Source organism: Pristiophorus japonicus, chromosome 12 (genome assembly GCF_044704955.1).
Source record: "Pristiophorus japonicus isolate sPriJap1 chromosome 12, sPriJap1.hap1, whole genome shotgun sequence".
NCBI lineage: Eukaryota > Metazoa > Chordata > Chondrichthyes > Pristiophoridae > Pristiophorus > Pristiophorus japonicus.
In genome coordinates this window covers 54,365,181-54,384,705 of record NC_091988.1, presented here as the reverse complement: position 1 = coordinate 54,384,705, position 19,525 = coordinate 54,365,181, and the positions used below count along the sequence as shown (strand labels likewise).

Genomic DNA, 19,525 nt, shown 5'->3' with positions numbered 1-19,525 from the left:
TTAATTTGGTTTGGTCTTGTTGGGAGGGCTCTCTTTTGAGATGAGATGTTGACCTTTCATACAATACAATATAATCTTTTGTCTTTGGTCATTATTGTTTCATCCCCACCAATCAAACTCATTTCACAAAGGACCCTTACAGCTAGGAGACTTTAATCTCATCAGTTAGGGTTATGTTCGGAATTAGGTTGCATTGGTAAACGGGCAATATGTTGATTCCCTATGCAACTACAACCTTTGTGGGAAGGGGGAGTGTTCCAAAACCCTTGTTGACATGAAAGCTAAATGTAAAAGATGAGGGAAAGGTTCAAGTGAACTGATTTTTCATGGACTCTAGTATGGCATCTAGTTTTGAACAGTCATATTACTTGAAAGTGGTCAAAGCAGTGATCATCACCTTAACGACAAAAAAACTCTGATCAATTTATTAGGTTTTTCTCGTTTATGGCTCTCCTCTCTGAGAATTAAGCAACACTCAGAGGAGCCTCTGCTAAAAGAGACAGTTAGCTTTGTAGAGGTGGGGAGGAAAACCATTAAAAAAAAATCATTGATACAACATACATTTGGCAAGCAGGGTGGTCAAAAATTAGTTTACAGTAGAATAAGTGATGAATCCACAAATACACATATGAGCCTCAAACCAATAGCCTCCCATTATAACTTCAGAATTTGACTCCCAATCACCCTTTATAATAAATAAAGAGCTACATTTAATTTGGCTTTAAAGAAATGCATACTAGTAGATCTCATGTCATTGCTTAAGAGAAATCCAGAACATGGGCCAGCATGTAAAGTAGTTGGATGAGGAATGGAGCATGGGGAGTGAGGATTCACACAATTATGCAGGGAATAGAGCTAGGGAATGGAGTGGAGCACCTGGATGAGGTGTGAGGTTGAGTGGAACAAAAGGCCCTGGTTGAAGTAGGAATGGAACAGGTTGGCTTCCTGTCATCGAGGAGTGCCAAAGTCCAGCATCTGAAACAGGCAGAAGGGTTCCTGGAACTGAGGCCAGGAGTGAAGGCTGGCTCCATACAATATATTGCATGTTTGCACTATTATTATTAGTTACATATAACAGCTGATCTTCATGGTATTGCTAATAGGTAGTCCTGGGCCTGAAGCATGATTGTTGTGTTCAGCTGCTAACTTGACTCATACCTTTAAATAAGCTAATTCAGATAAATGGTACAGTACTTATAAACTACTGGGGTCAGTCAGAGGAAAGCTTTTTAGGTGAGGGGATGGGGAGGAGAAGGGATTTTTGATAGTTGTTCATTTTTAACCTAACGATATGGATATGGCAGCATCACAGGTAGAACAGCATGATCGCTATAGAAAGCCTTTGGTCTGCATGAAAAGGAATATTTCAGGTTAAAATCCCAACAATATATTTTTTGACACATGAAATATAATGCAATTGTAGATTACTGCTTTAAAGCACACCCATTATTACCAAAACAAAAGTATGTGTCCCTCCCCCACCACCTCAAAAAACTAATGATCTTCTCCCCGTCCCCCCATATCTCCCCCAGTATCTGTATAGTACTCACTCTGATCCAGCAGCCATATCAGAGTATGAAGTATCTGGTGTAGTAACTCCCAGTGGAATTACTATGCTCATGACGTCCAACACCAAGTTGTGTTTATCACGGGGTCCGAAGCACAGTGCCTGACCACACCGAGGCCGAGCAGCCGCAGTGTCGTGTGTCGATCATGGACATGAGGGAAACTGCAAAAGAGGGGGAAATGGAAAAATAGAGAAAATTAGTATGATTAAAGGGTTTGCACAGATCAAATTTAGGCACTGTACTGTGAGGTGTGCAAGCTAGCACTAGCATTTTGGAGCAAAACATTAATACCACAACACAGAATTACATCAGTTCCAAAAATGCATATACAATGACACTGTAACACTATAGGTGCAACGTCCCGAATCCGGAACTCCGAAAAACAGAATTGTCCGAAAACCGGATGTTTTGCGCATAGCTGATGGAGTCATCCAGAATTATTGTCCGAAAACTGGACATTTTTGAGGCAAAACCCAAAATCTGGCACGGATTCAATCGAGGATTCTGGATTTCAGACAAGAAAATCAAGTCTGAAATCCAGAATCCTCGACTGAATCCATGCCGGATTTCAGACCTCGCCGCTCAAAACCTGACACGGATTCGGTCGAGGATTCCAGATTATTGATTTTCATGACTGAAATCCGGAAAACCCAAAAAACTGGCATAGTTTCGGTCCCGAGGATTCCGGATTTCAGAAATTGTACCTGTACTTATTTCAACATTTACACTTGGTACGTTCTCTGAGAGATACTGGTTTCTAAAAGCCTAGATTTTTTAGGAGGTAACTGAAAATCTTGGAGCCAAATTAAAAAGACCCGCTTGAAAATCCTCACCCATCTTAAGGAGCCAGATGCTAGAGCAAGGACAGTTTGTCCAGTTTCTCTTTCACTGACACCATATACAGTGTGTGTTCTACTGTAAGCTATGCACTGAGAGAAACACTATCAAAGCAACTGAGGGGACAACATAAGTGAGTGGGTACAATAGTTTGTCCATTAGAAACAGAGCCATTAACAATGCTTATATCAAATTGGGCTACAGTGTAGGGAAGGTTATAAAGTGTTTAATATATAGTTTTCAGTTAATAAGAGACCCTGAACTATGTTATATAAAATGTTAGAAATAAATCAAATGGTTGTGACAGGTTCCTACAGTATTAGGATCGCAACTCTCAATTTATAGGCATATTTCACTTGAACTCGAAAAAGCTTAGCAAATTAAATGTGTCACTGACCATTTCTTCAGAATATTACATTACAAAGGATACATGGCACAGAAACAAGCCATTCGGCCCAACCAGTCCATGTTGGCTTTTATGCTCCACTCGAGCCTCCTCCCGTCTTTCCTCATCTAACTATCAGGATAAATCTCTATTCCCTTCTCCCTCATATGCTCGTCTAGACCCCCCCTTAAATGCATCTAGACTATTTGCCTCAAATACTCCCTGTGGCAGCGAGTTCCACATTCTCACTACTCTCTGGGTAAAGAAGTTGCAACACAATTTTCCTAAGTTTACCTATCTGCTATTTAAATGGTCAGACACGATACTTAAAAGCTGTTTCCAGACTAGAGAAGCATCATTTTAAAACCAGGACTATTTGGCTATTGAATGGTTCTGCTCCAATAATTGTACTGGAATGCATTTGAGGCAATTGTCGTAATCAAATACAGTCCGAGGAAAAAAGCAGCTTAAGGAACATGAAGTGCTCCAATTTCCCTGTTGAACATAGGTTAAGTGTATGCACACACAAATGTTTCAATTTATATGTTCATAATGAAAATGGCAATTTGATTTTGCTTCACATTTTTTCCCTCAATCAAATTTAGAAACTTAACCACTCTAACCTACATTCCACCCAGAGTGTGCAAGTCCTTGCTCTCTTGACATCCAATTTTTTCTAAAAGATTCAAAGATTTTTGTTTCCATGACTCTATCTGGGAGTCATTCCATGTGTTAATTACACTTTGTGTGAAGGAGTTCATGACATCAATCTGAAATTTGCCTTTTACTATTGTGAACTTGCACCACCCTGACCACCTCTCGTGATTTAGTTTGAAGTAATTTTCCTTTCCTACACTATATACTACCTCCTATATTTCTACAAGGTCTCCCCCTCAGTCACCTGCTTTCAAGGCTAAAATGCCTCAAAAGAAAATCTCTCCTCATACCTCCGTTCTCTTACTTTAGAGATCAGCCGCAAATATCTTCTAAAATGTCTCCATGACTTGAATGTCTATCTCCAGGTGAGACCAGAATTCAATGCAATATCCAAGGTATGGTCTTATCAGAGCACTTTACAGTTTGAACACACTTTTTTTTTCTTTATTCACTCATGGGATGTGAGCATCACTGGCAAGGCCGGAATGTATTGCCCATCCCTAATTGCCCTAGAGAAGGTGGTGGTGAGCTGCCTTCTTGAACTGCCGCAGTCCTTGTGGTGAAGGTACTCAGTGCTATTGGGGAGGAAGTTCCAGGATTTTCACCCAGCGATGATAAAGGAACGGCCATATATTTCCAAGTCAGGATGGTGTTTAACTTGGAGGGGATCTTGGAGGTTGTGGTGTTCCCATGCACCTGCTGCCCTTATCCTTCTAGATGTTAGAGGATTTTCCTCCGAATTGTACTCATATTTTGACTATATAGTTCAGCATTAGTTTGTTTTTTGATTGTTACTCTGCACTGATTGGCCATGCTGAGTGGCAAGTCCACTAAGACTCCATAGATGTTTTTCAACTTCATTCTCAGCTATTGCAATACTACTCATGGATTACATCTGCCTGTTTGAAGCAATGTAAAATATCCTATGGTACTATTTAAAGAAAATCAGGGTGTTCTAGTATCCTGCCCAACACCTTTTTCCTCAATGCACACCATTAAAAAAATTAATCAACTGGTTATTCATCTATTTTTCTATTTATGGGAGCTTGCCATGAGCAAATTAGCTGCCACAACACGTCAACAGTAAATAATTAAATATGAAATGCTTTGAGATGTCCTGAAAATGTGATCACGTGCCAAATAAATGCAATTATTTTTCTCTTATTTACATCATCCTTTTTTCTCCGTGTTGCACTTTACACTTGAAATAAATTTCCCCTATCGAAATATTTTGTCCTAAGCTGCCTCCCCAGAATCAAATGCCTCCCTAATTTGGTATCATTTGAAAATTTGACCAATTTGCATTGATTCACTAATGTAAATTAGAAACAATGATCAACTCGGTCAGCACAGAAAAGACTACAATTTATTCATCATCACACAGCAAACCACAACATCAACTTGCATTTATATAGCGCCTTTACCATAGTGAAACCTCATAAGGTGCTTCACAGAAGGATACTCAAGACAAAATAAATTGATACCGAGCAACATAAGAAAATAATACAATAGGTGACTAAAAGCTTGGTCAAAGAATTAAGTTTTAAGCAGCGTCTTGTCTTAAAGGAGGAGAGAGAGGTACAGAGGTTTAGGGAGGGAATTCAAGAGCTTAGGTTCTAGGCAGCTGAAGGCACAGCCGCCAATGGTGGGGTGAAAGAAGTCAGGGATGCACAAGAGGGCAGAATTTGGAGGAACACAGAGTACTCGAGGGTTGTATGGTTGGAAGAGGTTACAGAGATAGGGAGGGGCAGGGCCATAGAGAGATTTGATCAAGAGGGTGAGAAGTTTAAAATCGAGATACTGATATGGGAACAGGAGTAAGCCATTCAGCCCCGAGTCTGTTCTGCCATTCAGTGAGACCATGGCTGATTTGCAACCTAGCTCCATATACCCGCCTTTGGCCCATATCCTTTAATAGCTTTGGTTAACAAAAAGCTATCCATCTCCGATTTAAAATTAACAATTGATCTCGCATCAATTGCTGTTTGAGGAAGAGAGTTCCAAACTTCTACCACCCTTTTGCATGTGGATGTATTTCCTAATTTCACTCCTGAAAGGTCTGGCTCTAATTTTTAGACGATGCCCACCCCCCAGTCCTAGAATCCCCAACCAGCAGAAATAGTTTCTCTCGATCTACCCTTTCTGTTCCTCTTAATACTTTGAAAACTTTGATCAGATTACCCCTTAACCTTCTAAATTCTAGGGAATACAATCCTAATTTGTGTAATCTCTCCTCGAAAGTTAACCCTTGGAATCAGGGTATAATTCTGGTAAATCTACGCTGCACTCCCCCCAAGGCCAATATATCCTTCCTAGTGTGTGGTGCTAAGAAGTGCTCACATAGAAACATAGAAAATAGGTGCAGGAGTAGGCCATTCGGCCCTTCGAACCTGCACCACCATTCAATAAGATCATGGCTAATCATCACCTCAGTACCCCTTTCCCGCTTTCTCTCCATACCCCTTGATCCCTTTAGTCGTAAGGGCCATATCTAACTCCCTCTTGAATATATCCAACTCTCTGCGGTAGAGAATTCCACAGGTTAACAACTCTCTGAGTGAAGATGTTTCTCCTCATCTCAGTCCTAAATGGCTTACCCCTTATCCTTAAGACTGTGTCCCCTGGTTCTGGACTTCTCCAACATCGGGAACATTCTTCCTTCATCTAACCTGTCCAGTCCCGTCAGAATTTTATATGTTTCTATGAGATCCCCTCTCAACCTTTTAAACTCCAGTGAATACAGGCCCTGTCGATCCAGTCTCTCCTCATATGTCAGTCCTGTCATCCCGGGAATCAGTCTGGTGAACCTTCACTGCACTCCCTCAATAGCAAGAACGTCCTTCCTCAGATTAGGAGACCAAAGCTGAACACAATATTCCAGGTGAGGCCTCACCAAGGCCCTGTACAACTGCAGTAAGACCTCCCTGCTCCTATACTCAAATCCCCTAGCTATGAAAGCCAACATGCCATTTGCCTTCTTCACCGCCTGCCGTACCTGCATGCCAACTTTCAATGACTGATGTACCATGACACCCAGGTCTCGTTGCACCTCCCCTTTTCCTAATCTGCCGCCATTCAGATAATATTCTGCCTTTGTGTTTTTGCCACCAAAGTGGATAACCTCACAGTTATCCACATTATATTGCATCTGCCATGCATTTGTCCACTCACCTAACCTGTCCAAGTCACCCTGCAGCCTCTTAGCATCCTCCTCACAGCTCACACCGCCACCCAGCTTAGTGTCATCTGCAAACTTGGAGATATTACACTCAATTCCTTCATCTAAATCATTGACGTATATTGTAAATAGCTGGGGTCCCAGCACTGAGCCTTGCAGCACCCCACTAGCCAACTCTCTGCTTCCTGTCTGCCAACCAGTTCTCTATCCACGTCAATACATTACCCCCAATACCATGTGCTTCAATTTTGCACACCAATCTCTTGTGTGGGACCTTGTCAAAAGTCTTTTGAAAGTCCAAGTACACCACATCCACTGGTTCTTCCCTGTCCACTCTACTAGATACATCCTCAAAAAATTCTACAAGATTTGTCAAGCATGATTTCCCTTTCATAAATCCATGCTCACAGTGCCCCAGATGTGGCCTAACCAAGGTTATGTATTGCTGCAGTATAACTTCTACCCCCTTGTATTCTAGTCCTCTAGATATAAAGGCCAGTTTTCTATTAGACTTGTTAATTATTTGCTGTACCTGTTCATGACATTTTAATGATCCATGTACCTGGACCCCCAAGTCTCTTTGAAACTCCACTCTTTTTAGCTTTTCACCATTTAGAAAGTACCCTGTTCTATCATTTTTAGCACCAAAGTGCAACACCTCACATTTGCTTACATTGAAATCCATTTGCCACAGTTTTGCACATTTACTTAATCTATCAATATCCTTTTGTAATTTTATGCTTTCATCTACACTACCTATAATGCTGCCTATCTTTATGTCACCAGTAAATTTGGATACATGACTTTCTATGTCATCATCTAAGTCGTTAATAAGCACTGTGAATAATTGAGGCCCCAACACAGATCCCTGCGGGACTCCACTGATCACATCCTGCCAATTTGAGTACCTACCCATTATCCCTACTCTCTGTCTCCTGTCGCTCAGCCAATTTCCTAACCAGGTCAATAATTTTCCCTCAATTCTGTGGGCTTCTACCTTAGTTAACAGTCTCTTATGTGGGACTTTTATCAAATGCCTTGTGGAAGTCCATATAAATAACATCCATAGACATTCTCCTGTCCACTACTTTAGTCAGAAGCTCAGCTCAGGCTCAAATAGGATGCCGATATTGCGAAAAGTCTGGTGTCACCTCAGACAGTGGCCAGGGAGGAGGATGGAATTGGTGGCTAGTGAATGGAGCTTGTGAAGAAATTTCTGCTCATCCAGCGCTGGATTGTTGGGCAAGCAGCAGAGGTAGTGGAGGGGTCGAAAGAGGTGTTAATAAATTAGTGTGTGTCATCAGCGTACATATGGAACCTGACGTGTGTTTCGGATGTGGCTGAGGGGCAGAATGTAGATGAGAAATTGGAGGGGGCAAAGGATAGATCCTGTGGGAATTCCAGAGATAACAGTGCGGGAGAGAGAAGATAAACCATTGCAGGATCATTAATGGTATTTTAATCATGCATACTTCACTCTTTTCCTAACTGGGTAAAGAAAAAAAGAAAGAATTTGCATTTACATAGTGCCTCTCATGTCCTCTGAACATCCCAAAGCACTTCAGAACCATTGAGTTATTTTGAAATGTAGTCACTGCTGTTTTGTAGGCAAAGTACACTGGCTGGAAAACATAATTGAAATAAGCAGGTGTTTAATCAGCATATTAGCAGATAACTGAAAAATAGAGTTTGAAATTCCGCAGGTCCAAGGTCTTTGGGGCAAGAAGCTGCAGAAACAATATGTAAATATGACAAGACATGGGAAGTAAACTGAAATAAGACAAGATGTCACTTATTTCTGCCACTAGAGGAAGCTGCAACATCATCAGTTTCTGATGGTTAGAAATATAGTGCTGCAATATTCAACGGACATTTGTAAAGTGCTCAAAGGTTTGTTGGCGCGATGTGGGACCAATATGCTCCAAACATTTTGTGGACTCGTGTTTGTGACTGACTTCCCACAGGTTCTCAATCTTACAATCAGGTAATCAGAAAACAGTAACAGAGGAAGTGTGAGGTGTGGTGAGGTGGGGAAAGGAGGCTCCACCTTAAATTCTCTCACACACCTTCTAACAACTGATTACAACGCTATACGGATAGTTACCTATGATCCCGCTGAGTTGGGGAATGAGGAAGTAATGATTTTAAATCCCTGTAAATGTGGGTGCATCCGGGTTAAACAAGACCAGGGAAAACCTCTCCCAAATTACAGGAGGCACCATTTATTGTTCAGAAATGCACTCTAATTATTTAAAGAATTAATTTAGTTTGAACAAACCACTGCCATCATTTAATGGCAAAAAGCCTGCATAAATTTCATCATTTAATTATTTGCAAAGTATGAAATAATTTATATAACACACAATAGCAAGCCAAAATGTAAGGGATGGAGCTCAACAGTTTGCATAATGCCCATTACTAACTTCCATGCTGGAGCCACTCTTGGATCTTGGCCAGATCCACCATTTTGCCTCAGTTAAATAGCAGCACAGCCTTCAGGTTCTACCCATATACCTCACCCAACGCATATCTATAGTGTCACACTGTTAGGAACCAACACAACCAACTCACCAGCACATCTGTCACTGTATCTGTTCTGGGGGAGGATGGAGACCAGCGAAACCAGCCTAGTTGAGAGAGGACATTAGCCTAATCACTTGCAAATAGCAAAGTAAACAAAATTCATTTACCCCCTTTAGGATATGGGTGCAATTCAATCAAATGTTGGGGAAGTCCAGAACCAGGGGTCACAGTCTAAGGATAAGGGGTAAGCCATTTAGGACCGAGATGAGGAGAAACTTCTTCACCCAGAGAGTGGTGAACCTGTGGAATTCTCTACCACAGAAAGTAGTTGAGGCCAATTCACTAAATATATTCAAAAGGGAGTTAGATGAAGTCCTTACTACTCGGGGGATCAAGGGGTATGGCGAGAAAGCAGGAAGGGGGTACTGAAGTTTCATGTTCAGCCATGAATTCATTGAATGGCGGTGCAGGCTAGAAGGGCTGAATGGCCTGCTCCTGCACCTATTTTCTATGTTTCTATGTAAAACAACAATATACAGTTTTTCTCAACTGCAGTTAAAAATAGTACAAATGCACTTGTATCACATGTGCGCCTATAAAATGTTTTATTTAATCAATGAAAGCTACCGATCGAAAATATTTTGTTGCTTCACTTCATGCAGAAAGTTTCAGTTTCAGGTAAAGAGCACCACAAACTCGGGCACTTTTTAAAGCAATAGCAAGTGAAATCTGCCAGTCTGCTGTGAGCAGAGAAACCAAAACAGCAGCTGTTTCATTTATTTTACAGTGCAAGCTGTCGCATTTGTCACATCTGGAGGAGTTCTATTTTCCATCTCTCTTCTGGCCTGTAAATCAGTGAGCAGACTGATCAGGCTTCCCACCTACGTGGATGCACAGGCGCATTCATTATCCAGTTTCTGCTCAATTACCCAGAAAATTTAATTATCCACTGCTTCGCTTCCACAAATAAGTCAGGAAAAATGAGTCTTCACTTTGCTATTGGGATCCAAACAGCTCACTGGTTGTAGCATCATGCTTGAGTCAGAAACAACAAACAGAATGGGGAAGCAACCGATATTAGTGCTCTATTTGTGAGAAACCCTACAGTGCACTAATATAGTTGTAGGAGAATACTGACAGTGGCAGAGAAATCTTTACGGCTCTTAACCCCATGTACAGCACCAGCTCTGAACTGCAGTCTTAATTTTTATTTTAAATGATTTACACAAGTTTTTTTCCCCCTAGCTGTCTCTCAGCAAATTGGGGTGGTACTCACTCCAATTTTCATATGGAAACTAACAAAGCCTGATCCACAAGACACCACTTAGTGGAGTGGGTTTAAAAATAACATTTCCAAACATATAAATATAATTTTTTTAAATATTTCAAATCAAATAGAAGTGGGACTAATTGGATAGTGCTTTCAAAGAGCCGACAGCCACAATGGGCCGAATGGCCTCCTTCTGTGCTTTATGAATTTAGATCATTAGATTCTTACCCCCAAAAAACAATTAAAGCTTCTAACTAAAACTGACAATGCATTCTGTACTCCTTTAACACATGCTTTCCTCTTTCTAGGTCTAGTGATTCATTAAGCATTGCCATGTAGGAGAACTCAGGTTCACATCGATAAGTCCCTACAAAGCTATTTCTCGATGTCGGGGAGGGTATCCAAGTGAAGCAAACTGCATTACTCTCACACACTGCATAGTAGCTGGTGACAGAGCAACGCGGGTGGAGGCACCAGATCAGCACCTTCTCAGTCAGGAAATTAATGTCCAATTCTTGTTCCTTGCTTTTTATTTTTTTTTTAATCAATAGAAGTGGACACCTACAACCATCAGAGAAATATATTTTACAATCTCACCGCTTTGAAAAGAGCACTGCCATAGTGACACTTTGTCTATCCTAGGCTGTCCTAATGACAGCAACGGAATCACTGAAAAATCTTGTTACTGCCTCCTTCATTAAAACCATCCACAGAAAGCATATTTTAACACAACCCAGAGATTATAAACTGGACAGAAAGTTACAAAGATTTATTTATAATCCATATGAATGAACTGCCATTTTGTGAATAAATACAGCCAATGTCCAAGGCCTTGTCCCACAGCATAAGGTAGAGGACTTAATACCTTGACTTCAGTGCATTGAAAACAAATATGGCTTTGATTCTACAAGCATCTAGTTAAATGTTCTCCTCAGTCCCAATCCTGAAAAAAAATTCTTCAGCTATCAGGTTAACAAGGATGTGACTGGCTGGTTCTGAATCAGGGTGGGATAACAATTAGGTAGGCTTCTGGAGCACCACACAGCCTTTACGTTTCACCTGCGGTCAGACCTTAAAACCAGCACCTTCTACCCACTACAAAATGTGGCTTTAGAATGCACTTCGGATCACTCCAGCTGCAAGAAGCACACGATCAGAAAGTTATACACATCAGAAAGATACCAATTTCAATCCCTGGTCTGTGTTTTTTTCTGTTACAACACAGAAGGAAGTCATTCGGCCCGTCGAGCCCAAAAAGCACTTCAGCTAGTTGGAATGGTAGCATCATGGTTAAGTTACGGGATTAGTAATGCAGAGGCCTGGACTAATAGTCCGGAGACCAACACAGCAGTTGGGAAATTTAAATTCAGTTAATTAAATAATTCTGGCATAAAAAGTTACTGTCAGTAATGGTGACCATGAAACTACCAGATTGTTGTAAAAGCCCATCTGGTTCAGTAATGTCCCTTAGGGAAGGAAATCTGCCGTCCTTACCTGGTCTGGCCTACATGTGACTCCAGACCCACAGCAATGTGATTGAGTCTTAACTGCCTTCTGAAATGGCCTCGCAAGCCACTCAGTTGTAACAAACTACTATAAGAAACAACAATAATAAAACCCGATCTCGGCACCAGCTATGAACACAACAAAGGCACACCCAGCCCAGTTGACCCTGCAAAGTCCTCCTCCCCAACATCTGGAGACGTGTGCCATAATTGGGAGAGCTGTCCCACAGACTAGTCAAGCAACAGCCTGATGTAATCACACAATCATACCTTTCAGCCGATGTCCCAGACTCCTCCATCAACATCCATGGGTATGTCCTGTCCCACCGGCAGAACAGGCCCACCAGGGGTGGTGGCACAGGGTATACAGTCGGGAGGGAGTGGCCTTAGGAGTGTTCAACATTTACTATGGACACCATGAAGTCTCATAGCTACAGGTCAAGCATGGGCAAGGAAAGCTCCTGCTGATTACCACCTACAGCCCTCCCTCAGTAGATGAATCAGTACTCCTCCATGTTGAACACCACTTGGAAGAAACACTGAGGGTAGCAACTGCACAGAATGTACTCTGGGTGGGGGACTTCAATGTCCATCACCATGAGTGACTCAGTAGCACCTGAAGGACAGAGCTGCCAGATTGGACATGTAGCAGGTGGTGAGAGGACCACAACGAGGGAAAAACCTACTTGACCTCGTCCTCACCAATCAACCTGTCGCAGATGCATCTGTCCACGACAGCATTGGTAGCAGTGATCACCGCACAGTCATTGTGGAGACAAAGTCCGTCTTCACACTGAAGACACCCTCCATCATGTTGTGTGACACTACCACCATGCTAAATGGGATAGATTCAGAACAAATCTAGCAGCTCAAAACTGGGCATCCATGAGGCCCTGAGGGCCTTCAGCAGCAGCAAAATTGTATTCCAACACAATCTGTAACCTCATGGCCCACGCTCATTCTACCATTACCATCAAGCCAGGGGACCAACCCTGGTTCAATGAGGAATCAAGAAAAGCATGCCAGGAGCAACACCAGGCATATCTAAAAATGAGGTACCAACCTGGGAAAGCTGCAACACAGGACTACATGCATGCTAAGCAGCGGAAGCAGCATGCTATTAACAGAGCTAAGCAATCCCACAATCAACGGATCAGATCAAAGCTCTGCAGTTCTGCCACATCCAGTCGTGAATGGCAGTGGACAATTAAACAACTAATGGGAGGAGGAGGCTCGCTCCATGAATATCCCCATCCAGTCATGGCAGCCCAGTATGCAAATGCAAAAGACAAGGCTGAAGCGTTTGCAACCATCTTCAGCCAGAAGTGCCAAGTGGTGATCCATCTCGGCCTCCGCCTGAAGTCCCCACCATCACAGAAGCCAGTTGTCCTCAGCCAATTCGATTCACTCCACGTGATAGCAAGAAGCGGTTGAGTGCACTGGATACAGCATCCCAGCTGGCGTGTTGAAGACTTGTACTCCAGCTCTAGCCTAGTTGTTCCAGTACAGTTACAAGACTGGAATCTAACTGACAATGTGGAAAATTGCCCAGGTATGTTCCTGTCCACAAAAAGCAGGACAAAGCCAATCTGGACAATTACTGCTCCATCAGTCTACTCTCAATCATCAGCAAAGTGATGGAAGGTATCGGCGACAGTGCTATCAAGCGGCACTTACTCAGCCATAACCTGTTCACCGATATGCAGTTTGGGTTCCATCAGGACCAGTCGGCTCCAAATCGCCTTACAGTCTTGGACAAACATGGACAAAAGAGCTAAATTCCAGGTGAGGTGAGTGACTGCCCTTGACATTAAGGCAGCATTTGACAGAGTGTGGCATCAAGGAGCCCTAGTAAAACTGAAGTCAATGGGAATCAGGGGGAAAACTCTCCATTGGCTGGAGTCATACCTAGCACAAAGGAAGATGGTTGTGCTGGTTGGAAGCAAATCATCACTGCCCCAGAACATCACTCAGGGAGGTGTCCTAGGCCCAACCATCTTCAGCTGCTTCATCAATGACCTTTCCTCCTATACAAGGTCAGAAGTTGGGATGTTCGCTGATGATTGCACAGTCTTCAGTTCCATTCACAACTCCTCAGAAAATGAAGCAGTCCATGCCCACTTGCAGCAAGACCTGAACAACATTCAGGCTTGGGCTGATAAGTGGCAAATAACATTCGTGCCACATAAGTGCCAGGCAACAAGCGAAAGTCTAACCATCTCCTCTTAATATTCAACGGCATTACCATCGCCGAATCCCCCATCATCAACATCCTGGAGGTCACCACTGATCAGAAACTTAACTGGACCAGCCACATAAATACTGTGGCAAGAAGAACGGGTCAGAGGCTGGGTATTCTGCGGCGAGTATCTCACCTCCTGATTCGCCAAAGCTTTTCCACCATTTACAAGGCACAAGTCAGGAGTGTGATGGAATACTCTCCACTTGCCTAGATAAATGCAGCTCCAACAGCACTGAAGAAGCTCGACACCAAGCAGGACAAAGCAGCCCACTTGATTGGCACCCCATCCACCACCTTAAACATTCATTCCCTCCATCACTGGCTGGTGTGTACCATCTATAAGATGCAGTGTAGCAACGCGCCAAGGCTTCTTCGGCAGCACCTCCCAAACCTGCGACCTCTATCATCTAGAAGGACAAGGGCATTAGTTGCACGAGAGCACAATCACATGGAAGTTCCCCTCCAAGTTACACACCATTGTGACTTGAAAATATATCGCCATTTCTTCATCGTCACTGGGTCAAAATCCTGGAACTCCCTCCCTAACAGCACTGTGGGAGTACCTTCACCACAAGGACTGCAGCGGTTCAAGGCGGCTCATCACCAGCTTCTCAAGGGCAATTAGGGAAGAGCAATAAATGCTGGCCTTGCCAGCGACGCCCATATCGCAGAACGAATATTAAAAATAAAGCCCCACTCCCCCGCCCTGTCCCCATAGTCCTCCAAATTTATTTCCTTCAGGTACTTACCCAATTCCCTTTTGAGAGCCACGATTGAATCTGCCTCCACCACCCTTTCAGGCAGTGCATTCCAGATCAGAACCACTCTATGCGTAAAAAAGTTTTCCTCATGTCGCCTTTGGTTCTTTTGCCAATCACCTTAATTCTGTGTCCTTTGGTTCTCGATCCTTCCGCCAATGGGAACAGTTTCTCTCTATCTACTCTGTCCAGACCCCTCATGATTTTGAACACCTCTATCAAATCTCCTTTCAACCTTCTCTGCTCCAAGGAGAACCACCCCAACTTATTCAGTCTATTCACATAACTGAAGTCCCTCATCCTTGTCAGCATTCTTGTAAATCTTTTCTGCAGACTTCCTAAAGCCCAGAATTGGACACAATACTCCAGTTGAGGCCAAACCAATGTTTTATAAAGGTTAATCATAACTTCCTTGCTTTTGCCTCTATTTATGAAGTCCAGGATCCTGTATGCTTTTTTAACCGCTTTCTCAAACTGCCCTGCCACCTTCAACGATTTGAGCACAGATACCCCCAGGTATCTCTGTTCATGCACCCCTTTAGAATTGTACCCATTACTTTATATTGCCTCTCCTCATTCTTCCTACCAAAATGTATCACTTTGCACTTTTCTGCACCAAATTTCATCTACCATATGTCCGCCCATTTCATCAGCTTGTCTATATCCTCTTGAAGTGTATCACTATCCTCCTCACTGTTGACTATACTTCCGTTTTCTTGTCAGCTATAAACTTTGAAACTGTGCCCTGTGCACCCAAGTCCAAGTCATTAATATATCAAAGAAAAGCAGTGGTCCTACTACCGATTCCTGAGGAACACCACTGTGTACCTTCCTCCAGTCCAATAAATAACCATTCACCACTACTCTCTATTTCCTGTCACTTAGCCAATTTCATCTCCATGCTGCCACTGTCCATTTTATTCCATGGGCTTCAACTTTGCTGGCAAGCCCATTATGTGGCACTTTATCAAACGTCTTTAGAAGTCCATGTACACGTCAACCGCATTGCTCTCATCAACCCTTTCTGTTATCTCATCAAGAAATTCAATCAAGTTAGTTAAACATGGTTTGCCTTTAACAAATCTGTTCAAGTTTTTTTTAAATAATCCATACTTGGCCAAGTGATTGTTAATTTTGTCACTGATTATCGTTTCTAAAAGCTTCCCAACTGCTGATGTTAAACTGACTGGCCTGTATTTTATCCTTGCACCCTTTTTTGAACAATGGTGCAACATTTGCAATTCTCCAGTCCTCTGGCATCACCCCAGTATCAAAGAAGGATTGGAAGATTGTGGCCTGTACCTCCGCAATTTCATCTTTACTTCCGCCAGCATCCTAGGATGCATTCCATCCAGTCCTGGTGACTTATTTACTTTAAGTACAGCCAGCCTTTCTAGTACTTCATGTTTAGCAATTTTTATCCCATCCAGTATCTCAACTACCTCCCCTTTCACTATGACTTTGGCACCATCTTCTTCCTTGGTAAAGACAGATGCAAAGTACTCATTTAGTACCTCAGCCATGCCCTTTGCCTCCATGCATAGGTCTCCATTTTGGTCCCTAATTGGCCCCACCTCTTCTGTTACTACGGGCCCAAGTTTCTACACGATAAAAAACGGGCGCCCGTTTTTCGCACCTAAAACGGCGTCGGAAAAAAAACGCGCGATTCTGGAGTGCCCTGCAGCTCCTTGTCTGTTTGGCGTGGCGCCCAGGGGGGCGGAGCCTACACTCGCACCGATTTTGTAAGTGGGAGGGGCGGGTACCATTTAAATTAGTTTTTTTTCCTGCCGGCAACGCTGCGCGTGCGCGTTGGAGCGTTCACGCATGCGCAGTGTGAAGGAAACATTGGCACTCGGCCATTTTTGTAGTTCTTTGTAGCTGTTTAATTTTTGAACATTTTTTAATAAAAGCACATTGCCATCAGCACAACAGCACTGAGGCTTCTTGCAGCAGTGAGAAGGCTGCAGGAAGCCTCAGAAAGTTGAGGCAGCCGTTTCCCTCCCCCTCCCCGCCCGCCGTCGGGAACAAACGGCTGCCTCCTCCCCGCCCCGCGGGAACGAACGACTTTTTCCTCCTCCTCCCCCTCCCCCCCCCGCGGGAACGAATGGCTTTCTTCCCCCCCCCCCGCGGGAACAAACGGCTTTCTTCCCCCCCCCACCGTCCCCGCGGGAACAAACGCCTGCAGCATTCTCCCTGGCTGAAGCACTTTCACACAGGTAGGAAGATGGTTTATTTAATCTTTTCTTTGCTTATAAATGTTTATTCAGGTTGGATTTATTTGTATAATATTTGTAGAAGTATAAATAAGGATTTATTGTAGAATTTAATGACGTCCCCTCCCCCCCCCACCTCGTTCTGGACGCCTAATTTGTAACCTGCGCCTGATTTTTTTAATGTGTAGAACAGGTTTTTTCAGTTCTACAAAAATCTTCACTTGCTCCATTCTAAGTTAGTTTGGAGTACGTTTTCACTGTGGAAACTTTGAAATCAGGAGTCAGTGGCCGGACACGCCTCCTTTTGAAGAAAAAATCTGTTCCAAAGTGGAACTGTTCTAACTGACTAGAACTGCAGAAAAAAAAATGTGGAGAATTGCGATTTCTAAGATAGTCTGTTCTCCACCAGTTGCTCCTAAAAATCAGGCGCAAATCATGTGGAAACTTGGGCCCTACATGTTTACTATTTATATGCCAATAGAAGACTTTTAGATTCCCTTTTATGCTAACTGCCAATCTTTTCTCATACTCTCTCTCTGCCCTCTTATTTTCATTTTTCACTTCCCCTTTGCACTTTCTATATTCAGCCTGGTTTTCACATGTATTCTCAACCTGACATCTGTCATATGCCTCCTTTTTTTGCTTCATACTCTTATCTCTTTCATCACCCAGGGAGCTCTGACTTCGGTTGCCCTTTCTTTCACCCTCATGGGAATGTACCTTGACTGTACCCGAACCTGCTCCTCTATAAAGGCAGCCGATTGTTCAATTACAGTTTTGCCTGCCAATCTTGGATTTCAATTTACCCATGCTAGATCCATTCTTAACCCACTGAATGGGCCTTCCTCCAATTAAAGATTTTTATTGTAGATTGCTCCTTGTCCTTTTCCATAGCTAATCTATGATAGCTTATGATACTATGATAACTGTTCCCTAAATGTTCCCCTACTGACACCTGTCCCACCTCATTCCCCAAAACCAGATCCAGCAATGCTTTCTTACTCGTTGGACCGGAAATGTACTGATCAAGAAAGTTCTCCTGAACACACTTCAAATATTCTTCTCCCTCGCTGCCCTTTACACTATTACTATCCCAGACTATGGGCTCAAAATTGGGCAGGAGTTGCTCTGTTTTTTTTTGGAGCAACTTGATTTTTCTGGAGTATCTTAAAAATCCCCATTTTGCACATTCAATTTGCGCCAACGTAAGTGAGTTAGTTAGGATTTTTTTTTTAGTTTAGTTTAGTTTTTTTCGAAATGGGGCGTTACCAGCCACCTACGCGCATTTTGGCCACTTAGGTCAGCTAATAGTTACTCCAAACTGACATAGGCCAGCATATGTGGCCACAGAAAACCCTTGTGGAGAGTTAAGAAATCTGCGCAGGTAGGTACATCGGAGGCCAGCAGAACTTAATGACTTGACAAAAGAATGTGAATAGGATCAAACAGCTACACAGGCCACCATATGACAAACTTCGCAAAGTTAATTTATTGTACAACAGAAACATTCATGGAAGTTTAAACTACAAAAATAAAAGTAAAAAAACATATTTACATAATTTTTTCAAAATAGCCAAATAAAAAATAGAAGTACCTCCTGCCCGTTATTCTTATGTTCTCCCAGCCGCTTAAGCTCACCCACCATCAGCCCGCCCCTTACAAACAACCCTACTTCCCGGGGTCGGGGATCAGACCCTCTCGGATCAGAACAGCACCTGGGGTCAGAGATCGGATACGTCTGGGGATCAGATCTTCCCTCGAGGTCGGGGATCGAACCCACCGTCCGGTTCAGAATACTCCCCGCCCCCTCCCCCCCCACCCAGGATCAAAATTCCGTCCCGCCCCCCTCCCTACCCCACCCGCCCCGCCCCGGCTTGGGGCCCGCACCAACCTGCTTGTTGTGGCCTTCTAGCCCGGGAAGGCAGCAGCCGGCCTGTGCGGAAGGCCACTCGGCCTGGGATAGGGACGGGACGCATCGGGTCCCACGCTGCAGCACGCACAGAGGCTGGGGGCAGGAGCTATTGCGCATGCACGCACACTCCAACGCGCATCTGGAGAGCTGCCGGCACTGTTTCTGGCACAGGGCCCTAGCTTCGCCCCCCCCAATCGACTGGCCACGCCGCGCCAAGCCCCTGGAGAGGCAACACAGCGGCCAGAATCGGGGGAGATTTTTTCAACGGCATTTTCGGCCCACAAAGTCGCCGCACCAAGAAAAGGGGTGGGCCAATTTTGAGCCCTAAATTAGGATAGTTGAAGTCCCACATTACCACCACTCTATAGTTCTTGCACCTCTCTAATTTCCCTGCAAATTTGCTCCTCTATATGCTTCCCACTAGTTGGTGGCCTATAGAATACACCTAGTAGTGTAATGGCACCTCTATTGTTTCTC

At 43.5% G+C, this 19,525-nt stretch overlaps 1 protein-coding gene across 11 annotated transcripts in view; it reads right to left on the bottom strand.

Moving 5' to 3' along the window:
• The window catches only part of setd5 (SET domain containing 5), a 199,567-nt gene that overhangs the window by 120,283 nt on the left and 59,759 nt on the right, over positions 1-19,525 (bottom strand). For 5 of the 11 annotated variants that reach the window (XM_070895511.1, XM_070895500.1, XM_070895509.1 and 2 more), the window contains exons 2-3: positions 8,149-8,247; positions 1,551-1,729 (exon numbers count right to left, since the gene is read on the bottom strand). In XM_070895511.1, the coding sequence (XP_070751612.1) occupies positions 1,551-1,621 (71 nt within the window). In that variant the 5' untranslated portion in view covers positions 1,622-1,729; positions 8,149-8,247. Of the gene's footprint in view, positions 1-1,550; positions 1,730-8,148; positions 8,248-9,196; positions 9,253-19,525 lie in introns of all 11 variants that reach the window. The other 6 variants (XM_070895502.1, XM_070895501.1, XM_070895505.1 and 3 more) reach the window with 3 other exon arrangements.